Source organism: Oncorhynchus mykiss, chromosome 6 (assembly GCF_013265735.2).
Source record: "Oncorhynchus mykiss isolate Arlee chromosome 6, USDA_OmykA_1.1, whole genome shotgun sequence".
NCBI lineage: Eukaryota > Metazoa > Chordata > Actinopteri > Salmoniformes > Salmonidae > Oncorhynchus > Oncorhynchus mykiss.
Window position 1 is genome coordinate 29,020,275 of NC_048570.1, and position 25,401 is coordinate 29,045,675.

Genomic DNA, 25,401 nt, shown 5'->3' on the forward strand with positions numbered 1-25,401 from the left:
TTAAATATATATATATATATATATTTCACCTTTATTTAACCAGGTAGGCAAGTTGAGAACAAGTTCTCATTTACAATTGCGACCTGGCCAAGAAAAAGCAAAGCAGTTTGACACATACAACAACACAGAGTTACACATGGAGTAAAACAAACACACAGTCAATAATACAGTAGAAAAATAAGTCTATATACAATGTGAGCAAGTGAGGTGAGATAAGGGAGGTAAAGGCAAAAAAAGGCAATGGTGATGAAGTAAATACAATATAGCAACCCTTACTCAGCCTGGAGGTATGTAGGGTCATTGTCCTTTTGAGAAACAAATTATACTCCCACTAAGCCCAAACCAGATGGGATGGCGTATCGCTGCAGGATGCTGTGGTAGCCATGCTGGTTAAGTGTGCCTTGAATTCTAAATAAATCACTGAGTGTCACCAGAAAAGCACCCCACCCATCACAACTCCTCCTCCATGCTTCACGGTGGGAACCACACGTGGAGATCATCCGTTAACCTACTCTGCTTCTCACAAAGACACGGCGGTTGGAACCAAAAATCTCACATTTGGACTCATCAGACCAAAGGACAGATTTCCACTGGTCTAATATCCATTGATCATGTTTCTTGGCCCAAGCAAGTCTCTTCTTATTGGTGTCCTTTAGTAGTGGTTTCTTTGCAGCAATTAAACCATAAAGACCTGTTTCACACAGTCTCCTCTGAACAGTTGATGTTGAGATGTGTCTGTTACTTGAACTCTGTGAAGTATTTATTTGCGCTGCAATTTCTGAGGCTGGTAACTCTAATGAACTTATCCTCTGCAGCAGAGGTAACTCTGGGTCTTCCTTTCCTGTTGCTGTCCTCACGAGAGCCAGTTTCATCATAGCACTTGATGGTTTTTGTGAATGCACTTGAAGAAACTTTCAACGTTTTTGAAATTTTTGAATGGACTGACTTTCATGTCTTAAAGTAATGATGGACTGTAGTTTCTCATTGCTTATTTGAGCTGATCTTGCCATAATATGGACTTGGTCTTTTACCAAATAGGACTATCTTCTGTATACCAACCCAACCTTGTCACAACACAACTAATTGGCTCAAACGCATTAACGAAAGAAATTCAGCAAATTAACTTTTAACAAGGCACACATGTTAATTGAAATGGATTCCAGGTGACTACCTCATGAGGCTGGTTGAGAGAATGCCAAGAGTATGCAAAGCTCTCAAGGCAAAGGATGGTTACTTTGAAGAATCTCAAGTATAAAATATATTTAGTTAGGTTATTACATGATTCCATGTGTTATTTCATAGTTTTGATGTCTTCACTATTATTCTACAATGTAGAAAATAGTCAAACTAAAGAAAAACACAGGAATGAATAGGTGTGTCAAAACTTTTGTTTAAATATGAGATTAGAGGCGAGGGTTCAGCCCATTACATTTGTGCCAGACACATATATTCTGGACTGGGCAATCTAAATGACGGGTAGGCCATTACTGTAAATAAGAATTGGTTCTTAACGGACTTCCCTAGTTACATAAAGGTTATATAAAAACAAAAATAGGGGCTATGGCCTGGCACCAATCTCTGGTCCATTCCTGTTCGCCCGTGCATTTGGGTGTGAGCTGTCTTACAGAGTGTGGTTGACTCTGCCCATGTCCCCTTTTAGAAAGAGTATTATTTGCCTGTTCTGGTGCAGATATGACTTGTTTCCGTGCACCGTGCACATGTGACCATTCTTCACAAACAAGAATTAAAGAGCGGATATCTCAGCCCGCAGACTTACTGCTTTTCCTGCACCGACTCGGTTGTTGTTGTGTGACTCTACTGACCTCTAGGAGACGGATGGGGAGTCCTTCTGGAGTCACAAATACACTTTCTAACACTCAAGGTCTGAGTGAAGATGTGACTGCCAAGGTGTTTGAGCTAACTTTTTGTTTGCGAGTTGAGAGAAGGAATAATTTAGGTGTACTGCTGTAAATGAGAGCACATGACTAGATTAGACATTGCAATCTTTGAACACAATCTTTCTTTTCTCCAGTTGAAACTAGATTACACCGGAAAGTGATTGTCAATTTACTCCATCTACAATATTGGAAAATATTAAAAAAGGTTGTAGAACTACTCTTTTTCTAACCTGAACCATCTCATTCATGGGACCAACAGAACCTTCACATGTACCACAGGCAGCTCTTATTCTCCGCTGGTCTTGTGAGATGGAGTGACTTAAAAGAGGAGAAAGACAGAATGAAAAAATAAAAGACCCAAATAAAAGAAAAACAGACTTCAAACAATAAACACTGTAGTCCCACTATTTGGATAGTGCCATATAGATGATCATAATATTAACCAACGATGTTGCTTGCTAAGGTTACGGTTAGAGTAAGGTTTAAGTTTAGGACAGTTAGGGTTAGTAGATATTTTAAATGTTGAGTTATTGAACATCTACTTGGGACTATCCAAATAAAGTATGACCAACACTGCTACAGATGGCAATATCCTCTATAATTTCTTACCATGTACAGTGTGCATTAGGTTGCAGCAGCTGATTGGATGTGCAACTTGTGGTCCTCTGTAGCTCAGCACACAACACTTGTAATCCCACAATTTCTGTGACCACCCATACGTAAAATATATGCATGCATGACTATGTCACTATGGTTAAAAGTCTGCGCTAAATGGCATGTTATATCCATGCAATCTGAACACGCTAAGGAAAATTATTCAATACTGCACACCGTAGCAAAATGCTGTGCAATGAAAGCAAGTGTTTCTTGTTGGACAAGTTCAGGTAGTCCATCCCGGTTTGTCCGTTATCTAGTGTATATGACCCAGTTCTCATTTCATTTACATAGCCTTCAGATTCAGAAGAACGCTTCCAAGACAAAGAGACCAACAGAAACAAAACCTAGCCAATATCAGATCAGAATAAAGAAAGCAGAAGCAGTACGTTGACATTTAATTCAGTAATTAGATGCATTATGTAGACTTCCCGCGGCACAAAACTCTACAAATGGAAAAGGCTAAATTAAATACATTCACTACCATGTCCCCTGAATTTCAGATGATCAGAAACATTTAAAAGCATTTTCTTCTAGAAACTTAACAGTACATTTCATAAATCATGACCACACTGTACAGTTTCTTGTAAAGACTACTTCCCCGCTGTCCTTTGCCCACAGTGCAGATATCATAGAACAATGGTTCGCTACAAGAGTGGTGTTGCATTATGGAGTTTTAACAAGTTTTCTATTCAATATAAGGCAGAGGTTGTAGACAGATCTTAAGACATTAGTCATATTCAACACTCTTACAGTTTCTTTGACTGCATAAACCTGTCATTGATGGGAAATTGGACTTCATCAGTCCCATTATGGCCATGACTTTTCATGTCCTGTCAGTCACTCACAACTGAAACGGACATGAGTACTAATGATATCTCTACTCAGTTGTGGGGTTCAGGAGAGTTCAGTTGGCCATCTATCTGCTGGTGAGTCAGTATTGCCCCTGGGGAATTGTGTGTATAGTAAACAACACATGTAAACAAATGATATCACCCAGAGCCATGCACACTCTTTGGGTGAGCACTAAACCAATCACTAAGGTTCTCACATCCCCCTGTAAGGCTTTCCCAATAAAAATAGACCATCAAGGCTAAGCTCTTCATAAAAAAATATTCCATCCATCTTAGCTGCAAGCATGTCTATATATAAAAATAGGCAGAATGGCTGAGGTTGAATGACAAGGTAAGATACACATGCATTCTTTATTGTCCCACAAGCACGCAGACATGCACACAATAACATGAAGGCACTTTGGTGCTTAAACAGGAAGTAGCATTCGGGCTCCAGCACGGAACTGTCCGACCGGCTTGCTGCTGGGGAGTGCTGTTGCCTACATCAGTACAGTATCACGGCAGGGAATAATCACCCCACCACAGTTCAATAGAACAAACATGCATTAGGACCTTGAGCACATTGTGTGGTTCAACTAAAACATATCTTAAAGCCATTGCAAACCAATCAAGCCCTTCATCTGCCCCAGGGATGGGCAACTCCAGTCCTCAGGGGCCAGAGTAGTGTCACCCCCCATCCCTAGCAAGCACAGCGGATTAAACAAATTGCATTCTAATTCTTGCATGATTAGCTGTTTAGTGGAGTCAGGTGTGTTAGCTGGTGCAAGTGAGAGACCAACTCAGGCCCCCAAGGACCATCCCTGTTCTACCCTCTGTTGATCAGTGTCCCTGTAGTAAATCCTAAAAGACTACGGAGTGGTTCCTAACTGGTGCCCGTGTGGAGCCAGAAGGCATGGTGGTGCTCGTTAGCACCCAGAAGCAGACCCCCAGTCTGGCAAATAGGTAAAGGGGTAGATGACAGAGTGGAGGTACAGTATGTCATGTGGGGGTACTGTATAGGTACAGTAAGGCAGTGTAGTGCTGAGTGAGTAGGTAGGGAGGCAGCTGCGACGGTAAACAGGCCCAGTCAGGTGTGGCCTGGTCTGGGGTGGTGGCCTGGTCTGGGCTAGGGTGGTGCTGGGTGTCTGTTGACCTGATGCTCCTGTTCAGCAGGATACAACCTGCAGCAGAACACGGTCCCAGAGATCCACAGGAATAAGGCAGACAGACAGGCAGGCTACTGGGGTGGTGGACTGCAGGGTGGGGTGAGCAGTGCGTGACAGAGACTGGAAGGGTGTAGCGCCATCTGTGACTGTTTTTCAGTGCGGTTTCGCTCTGGGGACATCCGCTGGGGAGGAGCGGATTGACTGAGTGTGAGCGTATGGAGAATGGGGAGTGTGGGAAAAACAGTGACAGCTCCAAACACTCCAACAGCCACTTCCCTTCAGTTGAAGGATCCTGCAGGGATCTGCCCAGCTTGAGCTTAGAAGAAATCAGCCACCACAAAGGCATTCACACCTACATGTGCATATGAGTGTGTGTTTGTGTTAATTTGCATGGGAGTGAGTGTGAAATACCTGTGTGGACAAGATCATCAGAGTGTTAATAAGATGCAGAGGGAGGGGGAAATATTAGGATGGGCACAGGTGCCAAGGGTGTCAGTAATCTCTTAATGAACGCCATGGCAGGAAGGGACACGTTTTTGGAGAACACACTGACAGGATCTCTTTCGCCAGCTAATGGAAAACCATAGAGTTATGAACAGCTAGAAGAGGACATGAAAGGAATGATCTGGGGAAAATATCAACGAATACAAAGGAAAACAAAAGAAATGGGCAAGGCAACAGACCACAGAGGAACGATCCTACTCGACTGGAATAACAAAACACAGGTCCAACACCTGCCATAAGGGAATCATGCCAATTAAATGCTTTGAAAATATTAATCTCTCAACAACCAAGCAGCCCTCAAAGCGTCTATCAAGAGAAGATAGAGGGACTAGTCTATCAACAACATGGTGGTGGTAGCTGGCTTTACTGAGGTCATTGCTTCTTGATAATGTCTTTAGGAGATCAAAATTATAAGCTATGATCGTGTCACTTTCTACAAATCAATTATTCTGTGGATAGAATGTCTATAATTGGATGCAGGTAGGTCAGGGTGCTGGTCTATTGAGCGATTGGAGCAGAGCCCTCGTCCTCCTCATCCTGAATCAGTAAGATAAAAAGGTGGCACGCAGGGAGCACACGTCGAAATTCTTCATCATCTTCACTCTTCATCTCTGTTTAAAACCCTCCATCTCATTCGGCATCGGCAGCACTGGTTCCCCGTACTTGACCTTGTTTGCGAAGCTGAGGTAGAGAAAAGGGGATAGGCAGCGAGAGAAAGAAATAAACAGACATTTACTACGTCTCTACAGAGACCAAACAAGTGGAGGCAGGTTCTGTGAGAGCATGCGTCAACAAGTGGAATTCTGCGAGAAGAAAGGCTGCTTGTTACTGTGAAAGAAACTGGGATGGCTGTGGCTCAGAAATTCCAGCATTCTGTTCACCGAGAAGCAATCAACATTTAGAATCTTCAAACGTTCTTTTTTTAAGAACGTCTAAAAATTGTTCTTATTGAGCCCTTGTTTATCTTGTAGGTAGATAAAGGCATTGGTTTCAGGTCCTCACACCCTAAGGCTGATGACTTTAGAAAGTCAATTCATTTGGCTGAATTTGATAGCAGAATACCTTAATGGAAGAGTTCAACCGCACCATGCTGGCCCTAAACAGAGGACTAGTCCTCTGATATAATGACATGAGGATTCTACCTTTCACTTCTCCCTCCCTCAATCTCAGCACAGGCTCCTTTTCAACTGCAGAATTCCATTTGTATGTTAATGAGGCAGAGGAAGCCATCTTGAAGGATTTTTCTCCCCCACCACCACCCCACCCGTGTTAGCACACAAGCAGACAGGCCTATTGGTGCATCATCTCCAAAACATGGTATTTCTCACTCACACAGTGTAGTCCAACCACAACACTTTTGGTTTAAGATCCTGATACATAAATTACTACTCAACCTCATTTCACCTGAACTGAAGCACATGTTCAAAGTCTATACATAAGGTGATAAAGCTCTCTAGGAGACTGAGCTTAACCATCTACAGGAGCTGGGGGTGTATGGGTGTTGAACTGGTAAAACAGCAGAAACTGTGCTTGTCGTTATAAATGGTATTAGACGCCAACCCATGGGTGCCGCCCTGTAGAGCCCTACAGTACTGGCACAGTGTAACCCTGGCGACCCCTCAGCTCAGAAGCCCAGGCCAAGCACTCCTCCATGCCGAGGGCCTCTTTGATGGCACTAGTCTGTTTACATAGTCCAGGGGAAAATGAGAAACACATGTAGGATTGGGCGAGATGTCGAGTGGGAAGAAGCAGAGCTCCAAATGATCAGCTTTGGTGCCAGGCCAGGAATGCTTGAGACCGCCCCACTTCGGCCAGTCCGGCCCAGATTCCTCCATGTACGGCCAAAAGCGCTCAGATTGATATTCAGAGTGGGGCCAACAGGGTGTGATTGGTAAGGCCTTACTGAGAATGTGATACAAACAGAAGTCTGCAGTGCCAGATGAGCGTTTTTGTGTGTGTTTGTTATCCATATTCTGTATGGCCTTTCTTTGGACTATAGATACAAGGCCAGAAACCTGTGCTGACTTTTTGTTAGTTGGGCTTTACCTGAATACCATGGCCTTTTAAAAACCTGCTCTCTCGCCTTGGCTCTGAAAACAGGCTGAACAGATGTCTGCCCTCACATGGGGAGATTGAGTAGACACACACACAGCTTTTCGCGATGTCAGCAATACACTTAACGATCTGGCAAATGCTTCATTTCTCTGAGATCTGGTGTTATTGATTAACTAATACAAGTCAGAGTTATGGAAGTTCACGTGACAAGAACACACACACAGACACCCACACAAACCAGACCATAAATCCTTGTTACGACACCACTGTATATGGAGTGAAAGCAGTGTAAACATGCAGCAATACCAAGAGAACCCAGTGGGAGAAGACAGACAAGGAATCCATGAGAGATAGTGGAGGAGGAACCAACATGTCTGCTATTGGCCCGACTCTAGTTGCACTTACACAGCCTTCCTCAGACCTACACCTGGAGCAGCTACTCGTCTGAAGCCTTCGTGCCTCGAACAGAGCCCTTCCTACGCATCTAGATGCAAAATGATAGAATCAGGAGGCCTGTAAGGGCAGAGGTAGAGATTGGGGGAAAGGGAGGGAGGGTTCCCACACAAGTTACCCATCTAAATGTCTGACTTTTTAATGACTTCAAGGATGAAGGTTTTGTATTATAATGAAAAATCACAATGGACCAAGACTAGGCTGTCTATTCCAAAATGTAGGCTCGACTGTGAAAAGAGTGACAGGCTATACAGTGCATTCGGAAAGTATTCTGACCCCTTGACTTTTCCGCATTGTTACTTTACAGCTTTATTCTAAAATGGAATACATTGTGTGTGTCCCCCCAATCTACACACAATACCCCATAATGACGAAGAACATTTTAAAGAAAATGGAAACTGAAATATAACATTTACTTAATTATTCAGACCCTATACTCAGTACTTTGTTGAATCAGCAATGGCAGCGATTACAGTCTTCTTGGGTATGACGCTACAAGCTTGGCACACCTGTATTTGGAGAGTTTCTCCCATTTCTCCCCAAAGCGTCCCTGCCGCTGAAAAACATCCCCACAGCAAGATGCTGCCACCCCGCTTCACCATAGGGATGGTGCCAGGTGCCAACAACATTTAATTAATTCATTTTAGAGTAAGGCTGTAACGTAACAAAATGTAGAAAAATTCAAGGGGGTCTGAATACTTTCTGAATGCACTGTATGTGATTACAATTCTCTCACAGTTGAGATGGATTTCTTTGACTTTTCCAGAATAAACAATGTGTGGGAACCCTGGGAGGGGGAGACAGACAGGCTGGAGAAGGGGATAGGGGCAGGAATGTAGAATTCCACCCCCATATCCCTTTGGACAGCATTGTGAGTACACATGGTCGAATCAAACAAACACGCTAAAAAGAAAAGTGAACCCTCTACTGATAAGAAGACTAGGACTGATGTTCCTTTCAATATTATTATTTTGCAAAATTATGACAAGCAGTAAATAAAGTCACATAAGATGGGAAAAATGACAATGTCATAAAATCATACACGTTTTAGTTTGTCATAAAACACAAAAAGCTGATTTATTTACATTAAAGTATAAGAGGGGATCATTGATTTAACAGATTGAAATAAATTAAACAGGGTGTTTAGCTCAGATTTTCTATTAAAAAGTCTAAATAATAATCAGAATTCTAGGAAAAGGATCTAGGGAGGGATACGAAGTGGGGCGGCAGGGTAGCCTAGTGGTTAGAGCGTTGGACTAGTAACCGGGAGGTTGCGAGTTCAAACCCCCGAGCTGACAAGGTACAAATCTGTCGTTCTGCCCTTGAACAGGCAGTTAACCCACTGTTCCCAGGCCGTCATTGAAAATAAGAATTTGTTCTTAACTGACTTGCCTGGTTAAATAAAGGTAAAATAAAAAAATAAAAATAAAATTTAGAGTAAATGTTGTGTGTCTCAGCACCACTAATGAACAGACCAACCAGCATCCCTTCCAGAGATCCTGATGACTCTTCCAATGAGCTTCCTAACATTACCACTGTCTCTGAGGGATGACACCACAGACAGGCTAAGACAGCCTGCTATCCAACCATGGCCAGGACCCACAAGGCAAACACCAGACCGACACTGCCAAGCACATAGGGCAGCACTGCAGTGATCTGCCGCCATGACAACGCTAAAGAGATGATGCCTAAAAACGGCACACTCGCTCTAATGGTTTTGGAGGTTTAGTGTAGTAAGCCTTGGTAAGTATTGAACCTTTCTCCCGTTTGTAATCCACTATGTTCCTTTACATACCTCCTCCAGCTCCTTCTGGGTCTCCGCCTCCATCCGCCTGATGTCCTCCATAGTCAGCTCCACCCACTTGTCAATCCAACAGAACAGCTGGCGATGGAAGTTAGTGAAGATGCGCTTCTCTTGCTGGAGGAGAGAACATGGATAGAGGCATACAGAGGTAAAGAAAAGGGTACCAGGAAGCATGTGTCAGATAGTGACAGAATAAAAAAGGAAGGTACACATCTTGGTCAGATGCTATACAGTCTAGTCCTGGATATCAAAAGACTGAGCATAAACAATATAACCCAGGTGTTTGAGGTGTACCTACAGATTCATTTACAGTGCTGCTTGGATTATTATATTCACTCTTGATGACTCAGTAGGCAGGTTTCCTTTGACCCAGGTTTATTTTACAAAAGCAATGTCGCAAAAAAACAAAAAAAAAACAATGTGACATGTGGAATGGAGACACAGCTATAGGAGAAATGTTCTAAAGATGAATACAAATTGCATCATTCGACAGAGGTGGATTGTTCTTTATTGCGAAAAATGACTACGTTGTTTTTGAATAAATTATGATTGCCGAATAATCAAGAAGGTACAATTCGCACGTGATGTCATCACAGAACTATAAAGCTCCCCTCCAAGTTTAATTCTAAATACCAACTGATTGCTAAATCTAATTTTTTGACTATAAAAAAAAAAATGTCTTGACTTTCAAGAATGCATGACTGGCGACGCCTTGCTTTTCTGGATGCAAGTTATACCATAAAAGTATATCAGATCTAGGCTACAGGAGTGTAAGTTTCAACATGACACTGACTTCGACTCTGAGTTGGCACATATTCTAATAATTATGGCAAACAGTCAACTCTTGCATTCTATCCATGCTGGCTTTTGCGGGCTACCTGAGACATGAAACAGATCGGTGGGAAGGCATGCACGACTTGCCTAAATGAATCATGGAAACACTTCAAACCAGTTCATTTTTATTCAACACTAGGTTTTTGCAGCTTAAATATACTTAACAAAATAATTAAAAAAAGGAACATGGGATAATTTCAACTATTTTACTGAGTTACAGTCCATAAGGAAATCAGTCAAATGAAATAAATTCATTAGGCCCTAATCTATGGATTTCACATGACTGGGCAGGGGCCCACATGGGTGGGCATAGGCCCTCCCACTGGGGAGCCAGGCCCAGACAGTCAGTTTTTCACCACAAAAGGGCTTGATTACAGACAGAAATACTCGGCTTCATCAGCTGTCCAGGTGACTGGTCTCAGGTGAAGAAGCCAGATGTGGAGGTCCTGGGCTGGCGTGGTTACACGTGGTCGGTCTGGAGTTGTGAGGCCGGTTGGACCTACTGCCAAATTCTCTAAAATGACGGAGGCTGCTTATGGTAGAGAAATGAATATTCAAATCTCTGGCAATAGCGCTGGGGGACATTTCTGCAGTCAGCATGCCAATTGCACACTCCTTCAAAACTTGAGACATCTGTGGCATTGTGTCGTGTGACAAAACTGCACATTTTAGAATGGCTTTTTATTGTCCCCAGCACAAGGTGCACCTGTGTAATGATCATTCTGTTTAATCAGTTTATTGATATGCCCCACCTGTCAGGTGGATGGATTATAACACATTGTGCACAAAATTTGAGAGAAATAAGCTTTTTATGCATATTTTCTATCACAACTTTAATGTCGACAGTAGTTAATGGAAACATAGCTAGTGTCTGATAACCTGAAGAAAAAAAACATGTCCTAACCTTGTGAATAAAGCTCTCCACCTTGTTCTGCAGGCCCCACCACTTGAACTTGACAGTGACCAGTTTGTAGGCACACATCCTCGGGCAGTCAGCCTTACTAACCAGCTCCTTCTGTTAGTAGCAACACAACAGGAGAACAGACACTGAGAAAACAATGCAAGAAGACACACTAAATAATTTATGTTGACAAGATATTACAAAAAAACTGAATATGCAAATGAGCAAAGTTTATGCAAACTTCCCAATAATGGAACTCACAAAGAGAAGAAAGCAGAGTGTGATTTGAGAACACAGAAAAATTCAACCGGTTTGGACAAATCTCTGCGGTATTCCAACCATTAAAATGTCATTAATACATCATGTTTTGGAAACGAAGCTTAGTAAAATAATTATCGATATGAGAATATGCAGTAGACAGATAAGTCTTCTAATCTACAAAACAGTTTTAAATCCATCTGCAGCTTGCACTCGGTCTCCCTGAGAGGAAGAGGAGAGAGAGCAAAGTGGATAAACTCCAGATGAAGGGACCATTTCTCTCGCTCCACCCTGACAGCGACACTGTTCCAGACAGGCATGCCTTTGTGGCCGGGGAAGGCAGATAAAACGCTGCTCGCATCACACAGCGATAACGGCATCTCAGCACAAAGCCAGTTCCATTATTAACACCCAAGACCTGCTTGCCCCCAGAACACACACGCGCACACCACTCCCAGAACACCAGTTTAATTAATCACTTCATTCTAGCGCTGCACACAGGGAGAAATGCCACAGACCTGCCGCAATCACACCCATCCCACCACCGTTTGATGCTCCCATCACAGAGGAGAGAGAGGGGGATGGTGGGAATGAAAAACATTCTAAATTTGCGTAGGGTTTAGCTAGAAAAGTTGTCACCGCTAAAGGAGAACTTCACATAAAACGGAAACCACATCAAAACATTTACGGTGACATTTCTTCTCTCCCGTCGCCCTGCTCAAAGGACCAGGAGTTTTCAGAAATACAAAGTGTGCCAATACGGAAGCATGTGTGCACGCAGAGATAGAAGAGTTCTACTGCTCTGAGAAGCTGGCACAAATAGTGTTCTCTGTTGTAACTTTAATTAAGATTCTCTCATTTTTTCCTCTCCAAAAAGTGTTTCCATGTCCAAGGTGAGGGGGGGGGGGGGGGGGGGGGGGATCTAAATGAAAAGTTGCTTTAGACTTTATAAAGCTGTTTAGCAGTCTCATCTGTGCAAGTTGTCGCAGAGCAGAAAAACTTTTCCACGTTGAACTATACTGAACAAAAATATAAATACACAACATCTAACAATTTCAACTATTTAACTGAGTTACAGTTCATTAGGAAATCTGTCAATTGAAATAAATTAATATGGATTTCAGATGACTGGGCAGGGGCTGGGGAGCCAGGCCCAGCCACTGGGGAGCCAGGCCCAGCCACTGGGGAGCCAGGCCCAGCCACTGGGGAGCCAGGCCCAGCCACTGGGGAGCCAGGCCCAGCCAGTCAGAATTAGTTTATCCCCCACAAAAAGGGCTTTAAAACAGAAAAAGATTCCTCAGTTTCATCAGCTGTCCGGGTGGCTGTCTCAGAAGATCCCACAGGTGAAGAAGCCGGATCTTTTTGGTCCTGGGTAGGCGTGGTTACAAGTGGTCTGCAGTTGTGAGGCTGGTAAGACGTACAGTCAAATTCTCTAAAAACAACGTTGGTGGCAGCTTATGGTAGAAAAATCAACATTCATCAACATGGTGGACATTCCTGCAGCCTGCATGCCGATTGCACACTCAAAACCTGAGACACTTGTGACATTGTGTTGTGTGACAAAACTGCACATTTTAGAGTTGGCCTTTGTCCCCAGCACAAGGTGCACATTTGTAATGATCATGCCATTTGATCAGCTTCTTGATATGCCACACCTGTCAGGTGGATGGATTATGTTGGCAAATTTGAAATGCTCACTAAAAGGGATGTAAACAGATTTGTGCACAAGATTTGAGAGAATTACCGTAATTTCTGGACTATTAAGCGCACCTGAATATAAACCGCACCCACTGAATTATTTTAAAAATATGTATTTTGTACATAAATAAGCCGCACATGTCTATAAGCCACAGGTGCCTACCAGTACATTGAAACAAATGAACTTTGGAAATTACGGTAGGCTTTTTATGCATATGGAACATGTCTGGGATCTTTTATTTCAGCTCATCAAACATGGGACCAACCCTTTACATGTTGCGTTTATATTTTGTTAAGTATATAAGGGATGTAAACCATTGCTGGGTGGAGATCTAACTAGTTTGACATCATGGGCCTGTTTGCAGGGCTGTAGATGAAGGGTTTGATGGGAAAACGGTATCTCTGGATGAGCTGTTTTCATCACCTCTCACTTTTTACAAACAAATATCTCGCAGACTCATTGTAAAACACAGAGCTGTTCCTAGCTCAAACTAAGAGGGATGACACACATAGTACATTCCAGGGCAGACAGCCACGTACAAACACACACACTCCTGGCTGGCTGAGAGCGTGTGAGCAGGGCTGAGACAGGAGGGGCTAATCTGACCTGATCACTTGCAATTTCTATTACGCCCAATTAGAGCAGAGAGAGGTGATTTGTCTTCATCAAACTGCAGTCTCCCTTCCTCCCTGGTGTTCCAGTGAGAGGTATACCTTCCAGTTGGGTCCCAGGGGTCCTCTACCAGTCTTAGCTGACTTGAACAGAGCAGGGTCCTCATCTGCCTTGTAGTCCTGGAGAGGGAAGAGAAGGATGACAATGAACACTTTAATAATCAAAACACAGAACAAATAATTTCAACACATATGTATTCCACATTAGCAGACCTGCCAACCTTAAACCTTTTTAAAAGTACCACTTCAGCATGGTGGTGTCACCCCCGGCCCTGCGCAACACCCACACTGCTCAAATTATTAGGCAAATGCATATTTTCTAGCTTAATAATGTTGCCTCAGAAGGAATGGCAGGCTATGGACTTATGGGTACTTGGTACTTGGCTGCTCTTCAGTAGCTAACTAGAAATGCATTTAAATGTAAAACCAGGGCTCTCCCTAGGATTTTCTGACAAGGTGGTGCTGATGTAGGCCTAAGGTTGGGTGGGGGGGGGGGTGGGGGTCAGTCAACTTCCCCCTATGGAAGCTGAAGTGTTTCGCCTTTTTGGAAAACCTGTAACGGCCATTTCCTGAAACATTGAGTTCAATTATATCAAACAACGTAGCGAACACAGAAGTCTTGTGTTTGATCCTAAATTAAATTGAGGCGGTCTCAATAAACACTGTTACATATAACACATTAAAAAAAAAATTAAAAAAAATTAAGAATTTTAAGTATTTGTGGATAGTAATAGTGAAAATTTAAACTGGCTTAATTCTGTTTGGGGAGAATATTCTGAATAATTCTATTACTGGATGAAATGCAAAAGTCTAGTTAACTGTAGGCTATTTGACATATGAAACAAATGAAATAGGCTAATATGAGCTTGTTTCAGATCTCCATCTCTGACCTAATCCATCAAGTTAGGTCTGACTACTAGGCTACCAGTCATTCAACATAGGGCTGGGCGATAGATCAAATTAATTAGATTAATCCTAATGCATGTTTTGCGTGATATTCCAAATGCCTGTATCACAATAATCAACGTTTTAATGAGCATTTATGGCCACATGTTCTCAAGATGTATTTTTGGTCTCGTCTCTTTAGCTCCTCTGTGCACCTTCCCACTTACATCAGAGATCTGTATATAATGACAAGATGCTCATGTCTCTGCCCTAACAATCGGAGCCGTTGTCTCAAAGGCGTGAAGGCAGGCGACAAGCGTCGGGTCCAAAATAAGCCCATAGAAACACATTGGCCTTATTTTGGACAGATTTTAGCGAGTGAAACATCTCGCTTTGCCTATTCCTCTATGGTTTACACACACCAAGACCCTCTTCCCTGTCTCTCACGCCAACAAAGTTGAGAGATCACCTCTTCCTCTCTGACAAGCGGTTTCAACTCGCTATTTTCGTTTGAGCTTTGGTCCACCAGAATCAGTCATATGGACACAAACACATTGAGACATTATTTTATTGTAATAGATACCCTTTTTGTCTCAACTACTCAAATTACGCGCAGAGCAGACAACTAAACCGAGTGTATCAACGAACATTGATTCTGTAAAATGAATGCTTAGGTTTGTCACACGCGGCATTGGTACCGCTAGCAGCATTTTAGCCAAAGACTGTTATACTAGCTGTCTAGTTTGTGTTTTATAAAAAGTGCAATAAGCATAAAACACAATTATATAAAAGAATTGGCAACAAGTTCGCATTCTAAGAAATAAGGTAGGCCACTTGATTTCAACATCTCAACAGGCTAACATGCTTTTCAAACAGAAGGGTGTGTTCATAACAATTCAACTGTTCAATCTTGTTAGCTAGCAAATAAGATAGCTAAACTAGAACTATAAAGATGAACTAGCACGTGGGCTTGAGCGATTGTTGATGAGACCAGTATTACTTTTCTATAGCCTAATGCCTGCTGTAAGAAGTTGGGCATCATTAGTGAATGTGCATTACGCATGGTTCTAGTTACATGTGTAACAAAAAAAGGGCATTTTCATGGACTTGATAGCCAGACCAGTGATTGCATTTTTTTTTTTATAAAGGGGTGGCCATTTGAATAATCTCAAATATATTTTGATTTGTTTAACACGTTTGGTTACTACATGATTCCATATCTGCATTTTCATAGTTTGTCTTCACAATTATTCTACAATATAGAAAATAGCGAAAATGAAAAACCCTGGAATGAGTAGGTGTCCAAACTTGTGACTGGTACTGTGTGTGTGTGTGTGTGTGTGTATGCATGTATGTACAGTGCCTTGCGAAAGTATTCGGCCCCCTTTAACTTTGCAGGCATTTCAGGCTTCAAACATAAAGATATAAAACTGTATTTTTTTGTGAAGAATCAACAACAAGTGGGACACAATCATGAAGTGGAACGACATTTATTGGATATTTCAAACTTTAACAAATTAAAAACTGAACAATTGGGCGTGCAAAATTATTCAGCCCCTTTACTTTCAGTGCAGCAAACTCTCTCCAGAAGTTCAGTGAGGATCTCTGAATGATCCAATGTTGACCTAAATGACTAATGATGATAAATACAATCCACCTGTGTGTAATCAAGTCTCCGTATAAATGCACCTGCACTGTGATAGTCTCAGAGGTCCGTCAAAAGCACAGAGAGCATCATGAAGAACAAGGAACACACCAGGCAGGTCCGAGATACTGGTGTGAAGAAGTTTAAAGCCGGATTTGGATACAAAAAGATTTCCCAAGCTTTAAACATCCCAAGGAGCACTGTGCAAGCGATAATATTGAAATGGAAGGAGTATCAGACCACTGCAAATCTACCAAGACCTGGCCGTCCCTCTAAACTTTCAGCTCATACAAGGAGAAGACTGATCAGAGATGCAGCCAAGAGGCCCATGATCACTCTGGATGAACTGCAGAGATCTACAGCTGAGGTGGGAGACTCTGTCCATAGGACAACAATCAGTCGTATATTGCACAAATCTGGCCTTTATGGAAGAGTGGCAAGAAGAAAGCCATTTCTTAAAGATATCCATAAAAAGTGTTGTTTAAAGTTTGCCACAAGCCACCTGGGAGACACACCAAACATGTGGAAGAAGGTACTCTGGTCAGATGAAACCAAAATTGAACTTTTTGGCAACAATGCAAAACGTTATGTTTGGCGTAAAAGCAACAGCTCATCACCCTGAACACACCATCCCCACTGTCAAACATGGTGGTGGCAGCATCATGGTTTGGGCCTGCTTTTCTTCAGCAGAGACAGGGAAGATGGTTAAAATTGATGGGAAGATGGATGGAGCCAAATACAGGACCATTCTGGAAGAAAACCTGATGGAGTCTGCAAAAGACCTGAGACTGGGACGGAGATTTGTCTTCCAACAAGACAATGATCCAAAACATAAAGCAAAATCTACAATGGAATGGTTCAAAAATAAACATATCCAGGTGTTAGAATGGCCAAGTCAAAGTCCAGACCTGAATCCAATCGAGAATCTGTGGAAAGAACTGAAAACTGCTGTTCACAAATGCTCTCCATCCAACCTCACTGAGCTCGAGCTGTTTTGCAAGGAGGAATGGGAAAAAATTTCAGTCTCTCGATGTGCAAAACTGATAGAGACATACCCCAAGCGACTTACAGCTGTAATCGCAGCAAAAGGTGGCGCTACAAAGTATTAACTTAAGGGGGCTGAATAATTTTGCACGCCCAATTTTTCAGGTTTTGATTTGTTAAAAAAAAGTTTGAAATATCCAATAAATGTCGTTCCACTTCATGATTGTGTCCCACTTGTTGCTGATTCTTCACAAAAAAATACAGTTTTATATCTTTATGTTTGAAGCCTGAAATGTGGCAAAAGGTCGTAAAGTTCAAGGGGGCCGAATGCTTTCGCAAGGCACTGTATATTCTGATTAACAAATTTGATTATTTGTTGGTCGTATGAAAGGCTTATATTTAGCCTAGGTATAACTTCACAAGCCCGAAATTAATTAGATCATTGCTTACTGTTTGAAATGCAGTGTATTTTAACTTCAATTGTACAACATCGCTTATTTCGAGAACACGATGTATCTCGATAATCTTTGTTATTTGCCCACAGGATTTTTCGGTCATATCGCCCACCCTTAAACAAACATTGCTTGTTGTCATTGGTAAACTGAGTACTATTACATTATTAGAAGCCTACTATTGACATACAGGTAAAGTTCCCCCTTATCTCAGCTCGCTGGTCACCATAGCAGCACCCACCTGTAGTACGCGTAGCAGTTACATCTCTCTGGTCAACCCCAAAACCAATTCCTCATTTGGCTGCCTCTCCTTCCAGTTCTCTGCTGCCAATGACTGGAACGAACTACAAAAATCTCTGAAAATGGAGACACTTATCTCCCTCACTAGCTGTCAGAGCAGCTCACAGATTACTGCACATAGCCCATCTATAATTTAGCCCAAACAACTACCTCTTCCCCTACTGTATTTATTTAGCTCCTTTGCACCCCATTATCTATATTTCTACTTTGCACATTCTTCCACTGCAAATCTACCATTCCAGTGTTTCACTTTCTATATTGTATTTACTTCGCCACCATGGGCTTTTTTTGCCTTTACCTCCCTCATTTGCTCACATTGTATATAGACGTATTTTTCTACTGTATTATTGACTGTATGTTTGTTTTACTCCATGTGTAACTGTGTTGTTGTATGTGTTGAACTGCTTTGCTTTATTCTTGGCCAGGTCGCAATTGCAAAATGAAAACTTGTTCTCAACTTGCCTACCTGGTTAAAAAAAGGCGAAATAAAAAAATAAAATACAGCTATATCAAGGAGGAGAGATCAACAACTGACTAATTAACAGACTGTTAAAGATTAGTTGGCCTAACATAACTTTCTGTGAAGGACTGTATTAGCGGAACAGCTCTGTCATGTCTATTTCCATCCATGCAGTGACGCACACTGAAATACCGCAACAACGCACGTTTCCTTGCTAGTCAATGTGCTCGCGCCTACTACGGTTGCGGAGATCAAAGCACGCGAGGCCAAGCAAGTGTTCTCGCTTACTTGACTAAGTGTTATATATAATTACCTTCGTCGAAATGACGCCGTAGCCAACTACGAGATAGTGGATATATGCTTGATATTTTTGGAAAATGCAGTTGGTTCTCCATTTGTACCCTAACCTTTTTCTTCACATCAGCAGTATCTACTCTGACCTCAAAATGCATGCATGGTACTCAAAATGCGTGCAGGACTGCATAAGTCATACCGGGCCCTCTAAAGCCCCTCTAGCCCATGTGTCTGAGAGTTGGCCCTGCACTAATGCTGCCCTCTGGGCAGAGGGGAAAGGGGGCTACCATGAGAGAGGCCAGGGTCTCCTAGGCTAGGTCTACCCTCCACAGCCCCTCTGCCCTGGCCCCAGGCTGCAGCACCAAAGCCCAGCCCTGTGCCCTCCACCATGCACCCTGTCTCGGCTGGGCTGAGCTGGGTAGGTTGTCAGGTGAGAACTTGTTGATGCTTCCAGCAAATGGCTATGCTGACATTATAGATGGCAGAAGGGCGCAGGCTGGTGCCAGAGTGTGTAGAAGACTGTGTACGTGTGTCTGATGGTGTGCATAACTGCTCCCCCAGACACAGGGCCAGGCTGAGGAGAGACTGCTCCCCCAGACACAGGGCCAGGCTGAGGAGAGACTCCTCCCCCAGACACAGGGCCAGGCTGAGGAGAGACTCCTCCCCCAGACACAGGGCCAGGCTGAGGAGAGACTCCTCCCCCAGACACAGGGCCAGGCTGAGGAGAGACTCCTCCCCCAGACACAGGGCCAGGCTGAGGAGAGACTCCTCCCCCAGACACAGGGCCAGGCTGAGGAGAGACTCCTCCCCCAGACACAGGGCCAGGCTGAGGAGAGACTCCTCCCCCAGACACAGGGCCAGGCTGAGGAGAGACTGCTCCCCCAGACACAGGGCCAGGCTGAGGAGAGACTGCTCCCCCAGACACAGGGCCAGGCTGAGGAGAGACTGCTCCCCCAGACACAGGGCCAGGCTGAGGAGAGACTGCTCCCCCAGACACAGGGCCAGGCTGAGGAGAGACTGCTCCCCCAGACACAGGGCCAGGCTGAGGAGAGACTGCTCCCCCAGACACAGGGCCAGGCTGAGGAGAGACTGCTCCCCCAGACACAGGGCCAGGCTGAGGAGAGACTGCTCCCCCAGACACAGGGCCAGGCTGAGGAGAGACTGCTCCCCCAGACACAGGGCCAGGCTGAGGAGAGACTGCTCCCCCAGACACAGGGCCAGGCTGAGGAGAGACTGCTCCCCCAGACACAGGGCCAGGCTGAGGGGAGACTGCTCCCCCAGACACAGGGCCAGGCTGAGGGGAGACTGCTCCCCCAGACACAGGGCCAGGCTGAGGAGAGACTGCTCCGCCAGACACAGGTCCAGGCTGAGGAGAGACTCCTCCCCCAGACACAGGTCCAGGCTGAGGAGAGACTGCTCCCCCAGACACAGGTCCAGGCTGAGGAGAAACTGCTCTCCCAGACACAGGTCCAGGCTGAGGAGAGACTGCTCCCCCAGACACAGGTCCAGGCTGAGGAGAGACTGCTCCCCCAGACACAGGTCCAGGCTGAGGAGAGACTGCTCCCCCAGACACAGGGCCAGGCTGAGGAGAGACTGCTTCCCCAGACACAGGGCCAGGCTGAGGAGAGACTCCTCCCCCAGACACAGGGCCAGGCTGAGGAGAGACTGCTCCCCCAGACACAGGGCCATCTTCCTCACGTCTTGTGACACACTGTGTATCACAATGCTGAGACCCCAGCTGCACTAATACACCAAAACACAGGCACTAAACCCATTCACAATCACAGTCAAACATACAGTTCGAACTAACTCACTAGTGCAGCAGGAGAGTAGACCCACACACTCTAGCAGCATAACACACTGTTGTTCATTAAGGCTGTATCTCAAATCAGTGCTTGAGTTGGGCCGGAGCGCCATACCGGCACCTCCAACTTTCTGTGAACTGCGTCCTCTACAAAACAAAGTGGCCCATCACCGGCTCGGATTTGCACACAGTGTCAAAAAAAAGGTTGATGAAAGCAGAATGAAGGCAGGATCTGCATTGAAAAGCAATGGAGAGTGGGCATTCATATCTGTAAATCCAGCGTATACGTGCCAGTAGACAATTCGTGAGGGAATGCGCCGATTGAGAATGTGCCAGCCTGAATGTGCAGAATACACTGTTCCAAAACATAACTAGCCTCACTACAAGCCATCTTGCTAGTAATTATAAGTATTATGTCGTTCGACAGGCACTGTTGAGAAAGACCTACGACACCATTTTTGGAAAGCTGGTATTCCCCTCTTATTAAACAGTAGGCTAGCCATGTAACTCCGGCAACATTAAAAATATTCTAAGAAGTCGAATTGACAAATAACTTCCATGCTGTGCATAGATCTCCCCTGAAAGCATAATATTTTAGCCTTAAGGTTATAGATAAACATGTTTTTCGCTACCATGGTTTGAAGTAGCTTACAGTATCAATTTCATCCCTGATTAATTTAATGAGGGAATAATTATATTTAAACAAAAGTATTTTAGTTGTGTTGCAATATGTTATTTTAAGGGTGGCCAACCATCCTCCAGGAGAGCTACTGGGTGTGCAGGCTTTTGTTCAAGCCCTGCTCTAACACACCACATTGTAGCCGTAAAAATCAGCTGCTCACACAGAACCTTGATAAGCAGACACGGGTGTGTTTCAAGGCTTGATCAAAAGCCTGCACAACCAGTAGCTCTCCAAATGGAGGGTTGACCGTGTGTTTTATACAGAAGCCTAAACGGCGCATTTCTTCTACTTTGTGAAGGGTTAAGTGGCATAAGGGCATAACAGCAGGAGATCATAGGCCTACATGGGATCAGAGACCAGCAGCCTTCTAGTGTCAATACCCAGGGATGCAAACTAGGTAACCTATGATTCATGTAGATCCGATGAGAAAAGTTATATTTGGGGGGGGATATGGATCACTACTGGCTGTAAGCGAACGAGTGATGCGCATTTGGAGCAATACTGACTGTATCATCTAAGGCTCAGGCCTGGGATCAGCCAGTCCTTCACATAACAGGATGCAGCACGTGACTGAAGAGAGAAGCGACAACCAACTTGCTAATTACAGAATCAGCCCGCGCTCTGAAAAGACAGCGGAGAGTGGACAGACAGTTTGCCAGTTACTGCAGCAGCGCGTCAAATCAAATGTTATTGGTCACACACACATGGTTAGCAGATGTTAATGCGAGTGCAGAAGAATGATTGTGCTTCTAGTTCAGACAGTACAGTAATATCTAACAAGTAATCTAACAATTTCACAACAGCTACCTTATGTACACACAAGTGTAAAGGGATGAATATGTACATATAAATATATGGATGCGTGATGGCCGTGCGGCATAAGCAAGATGCAGTAGATGGTACAGAGTACAGTATATACACATATGAGATGTAGGGTATGAAACATTATATAAAGTGGAATTGTTTAAAGTGAATAGAGATACATTCATTACAGCCATTATTATTAATTATTAAAGTGGCTAGAGATTTGAGTCTGCGTGCCCTGAATGACCACTAGAGGTAGGTGAGAAGCCTGGAGACGAAGGTGGTAAGGTGATGAAGCGTACTTCATGAGCTGTAACTGAAAAACAACTGGCATTTGGACATTTTGAGGTGAGGGAGCAAGTGTGGTGGAATAAGAACTTAAGTATCTTACTACAATAGCTGAATTCTCCGTTAGCTAGTCAGAGAAATTTTCAGCAACATTAGCTGATCAAATAATTGAGTTTATGGTGTGAAAATTAGCTGCCTAACAAAGTCAGACAGCTAAATAGCTAACGTTACAACATCAGATGAGGTAGCGTTAGCTCGAGGAACCAATTAGCTATAGTACTAACTGAGAATTCGATCAAGCCTTGCCGTTCCTCAAGCTATAACGTTAGTTACTCACTGGACCCTGGCAATCTGTGTGAAATGTTAACTAGTTAGCTAAATGAACTTACTATCAACTACATGTTTTTCCTCTATGTGGTTCATTCTCAGAATGAGAGAATTAGGTGAAAATGAGGAGTTGCTTGTTAAACAAGTGGATTCAGGGATCAAGTGTAGCTGGAGCTGGGCCTGGCTTAAGCTGGATGCCACTATAGAGGTCAAAAGGAACACCACACACAAACACTTTCCCCCTTTCTCACTTGTTCAATAAGGTGGATAGAAAGAGGTATGCCAGGTGTATTCTGACTGAATGAGACAAAGGGTGTTGTGCTCTGCTGGCACATTAATGTAGAACAGATGTACAAAGGCAGATAAAAAAAAATTGCTATGAGTTATGTTCACACAAACCACTTTATTTTACACAGACTGATCATATTCTTTGTTGTTTAAATAGTACACAGTTAAAACATTTCAACAAGGGACCCATCCTAAAAGTCACTAGAAGTTAGCATTTTAAAGCTGATAAAGTCACCTTTTTGGGCCCTTAACAGTTTGCATTTCTACAATACCACATTCATGCTAACTTTCCATGTAGGCTACATAGACGCCACCAATTATTAGTCATGGAAATCTGGTTAAAAGTCATGCAAAAGTCATAAAATGCCATCTGTCAAAACGTGTATAAACCCTGAAGAGTGAATACTCAGAGGTCTCTCTAGCATAATGTCAGTTGGGAATTCCTGTGAACATAGTCTAATGGACCGACTCCAGCACCTCATTCATCCCAAAATCAACCACTCTTCTCAAATCAACCAATGGTACTAAATTTCATGTGGTACTCCTAACCTTTGAAAGATGGGAGCCCTGCACACACTCTTAACGGTCTCACAGTCCTCTTCTGGTTTCATTATTCATCGTAAAGAGCTCAGAGAGAGAAGTGCAAAGTCAACTAGGGCTGATCAATTGGACCTAAAAATCTTCAAGATATATACTGCATATACTGATTTTAATGTTCTCTAAATAAGCAGTGTTGTAGACTTAAAGGTAAAATACACTGTATTTCGAACAGTCAGCATTAATCTAATGAATTTATACCTAAATAGAGGCCTTCCACAACCATAAGTTTAACCTGCTTTGTTGTTGTTGTTGCAATAGTCACTGATCTGGCTTTTAAGTCCATGAAAAGGCCCCTTTGTTACACATGTAACTAGAACCATGCATAATGCACATTCACTAATGATGCCCAACTTCTTACAGCAGGCATTAGGCTATAGACAATTAACACTGGTCTCATCAACGATTGCTCAAGCCCACATGCTAGTTCATCTTTAGCTATCTTATTTGCTAGCTAACCAGGTTGAACAGTTGAATTGTTATGAACACACCCTTATGTTTGTCTCTGAACAGCATGCTAGCCTGTACACTTTGTTCAGAATTTATAAAATGTGCTTATTGCACAGTTATAAAACACAAACTAGACAGCTAGTATAAACAGTCTTTGGCTAAAATGCTGCTAGCAGTACGTGGTACTCCAAAGCAGCATGCGACAAACTGCACATTCATTTTCCAGAATCAATCTTCATTGATACTCTCGTTTTAGTAGCGTCTGTTCTGCGCGCAATTTGAATAGTTGAGACATAAGTGTATCATTAGAAAACTTCTCTGTTACAGTAAAATAATGTCTCTATGACTGATTCTGGTGGACCAAAGCTCAAATGCAAATAGCGAGTTGAAACCGCTTGTCAGAGAGGAAGAGGTGATCTCTCAACTTTGTTGGCGTGAGAGGCAGGGCCTTCCCAGCTTTGGGAAACGGGCGGAGACATGCATCTTGTCATTCATTATACACTGCTCAAAAAATAAAAGGGAACACATCCTAGATCTGAATGAATGAAATATTCTTATTAAATACTATTTCTTTATATAGTTGAATGTGCTGACAACAAAATCACACAAAAATTATCAATGGAAATCAAATTTATCAACCCATGGAGGTCTGGATTTGGAGTCACACTCAAAATTAAAGTGGAAAACCACACTACAGGCTGATCCAACTTTGATGTAATGTCCTTAAAACAAGTCAAAATGAGGCTCAGTAGTGTGTGGCCTCCACGTGCCTGTATGACTTCCCTACAACGCCTGGGCATGCTCCTGATGAGGTGGCGGATGGTCTCCTGAGGGATCTCCTCCCAGACCTGGACTAAAGCATCCACCAACTCCTGGACAGTCTGTGGTGCGAGACATGATGTCCCAGATGTGCTCAATTAGATTCCAGTCTGTGGAACGGGCGGGCCAGTCTATAGCATCAATGCCTTCCAGCTGCATGAGGTCTAGCATTGTCTTGCATTAGGAGGAACCCAGGGCCAACTGCACCAGCATATGGTCTCACAAGGGGTCTGAGGATCTCATCTCGGTACCTAATGGCAATCAGGCTACCTCTGGCGAGCACATGGAGGGCTGTGCAGCCCCCCAAAGAAATGCCACCCCACACCATGACTGACCCACCGCCAAACCGGTCATGCTGGAGGATGTTGCAGGCAGCAGAACGTTCTCCACGGCGTCTCCAGACTGTCACGTGCTCAGTGTGAACCTGCTCTCATCTGTGAAGAGCACAGGGCGCCAGTGGCGAATTTGCCAATCTTGGTGTTCTCTGGCAAATGCCAAACGTCCTGCACGGTGTTGGGCTGTAAGCACAACTCCCACCTGTGGATGTCGGGCCCTCATACCACCCTCATGGAGTCTGTTTCTGACCGTTTGA

At 43.6% G+C, this 25,401-nt stretch overlaps 1 protein-coding gene across 2 annotated transcripts in view; it reads right to left on the reverse strand.

Moving 5' to 3' along the window:
* Window positions 1–2,933: 2,933 nt before the first annotated feature.
* Window positions 2,934–25,401, reverse strand: part of LOC110525679 (phosphatidylinositol transfer protein beta isoform) — a 46,805-nt gene continuing 24,337 nt past the window's right edge. Inside the window, exons 8-12 of one of the 2 annotated variants that reach the window (XM_021606024.2) lie at window positions 13,773–13,850; window positions 11,106–11,216; window positions 9,359–9,481; window positions 7,516–7,594; window positions 2,934–5,736 (exon numbers count right to left, since the gene is read on the reverse strand). In XM_021606024.2, coding sequence (XP_021461699.1) covers window positions 7,547–7,594; window positions 9,359–9,481; window positions 11,106–11,216; window positions 13,773–13,850 — 360 coding nt within the window. In that variant the 3' untranslated portion in view covers window positions 2,934–5,736; window positions 7,516–7,546. The remainder of the gene's footprint in view (window positions 5,737–7,515; window positions 7,595–9,358; window positions 9,482–11,105; window positions 11,217–13,772; window positions 13,851–25,401) is intronic. The other variant, XM_021606022.2, reaches the window with a different exon arrangement.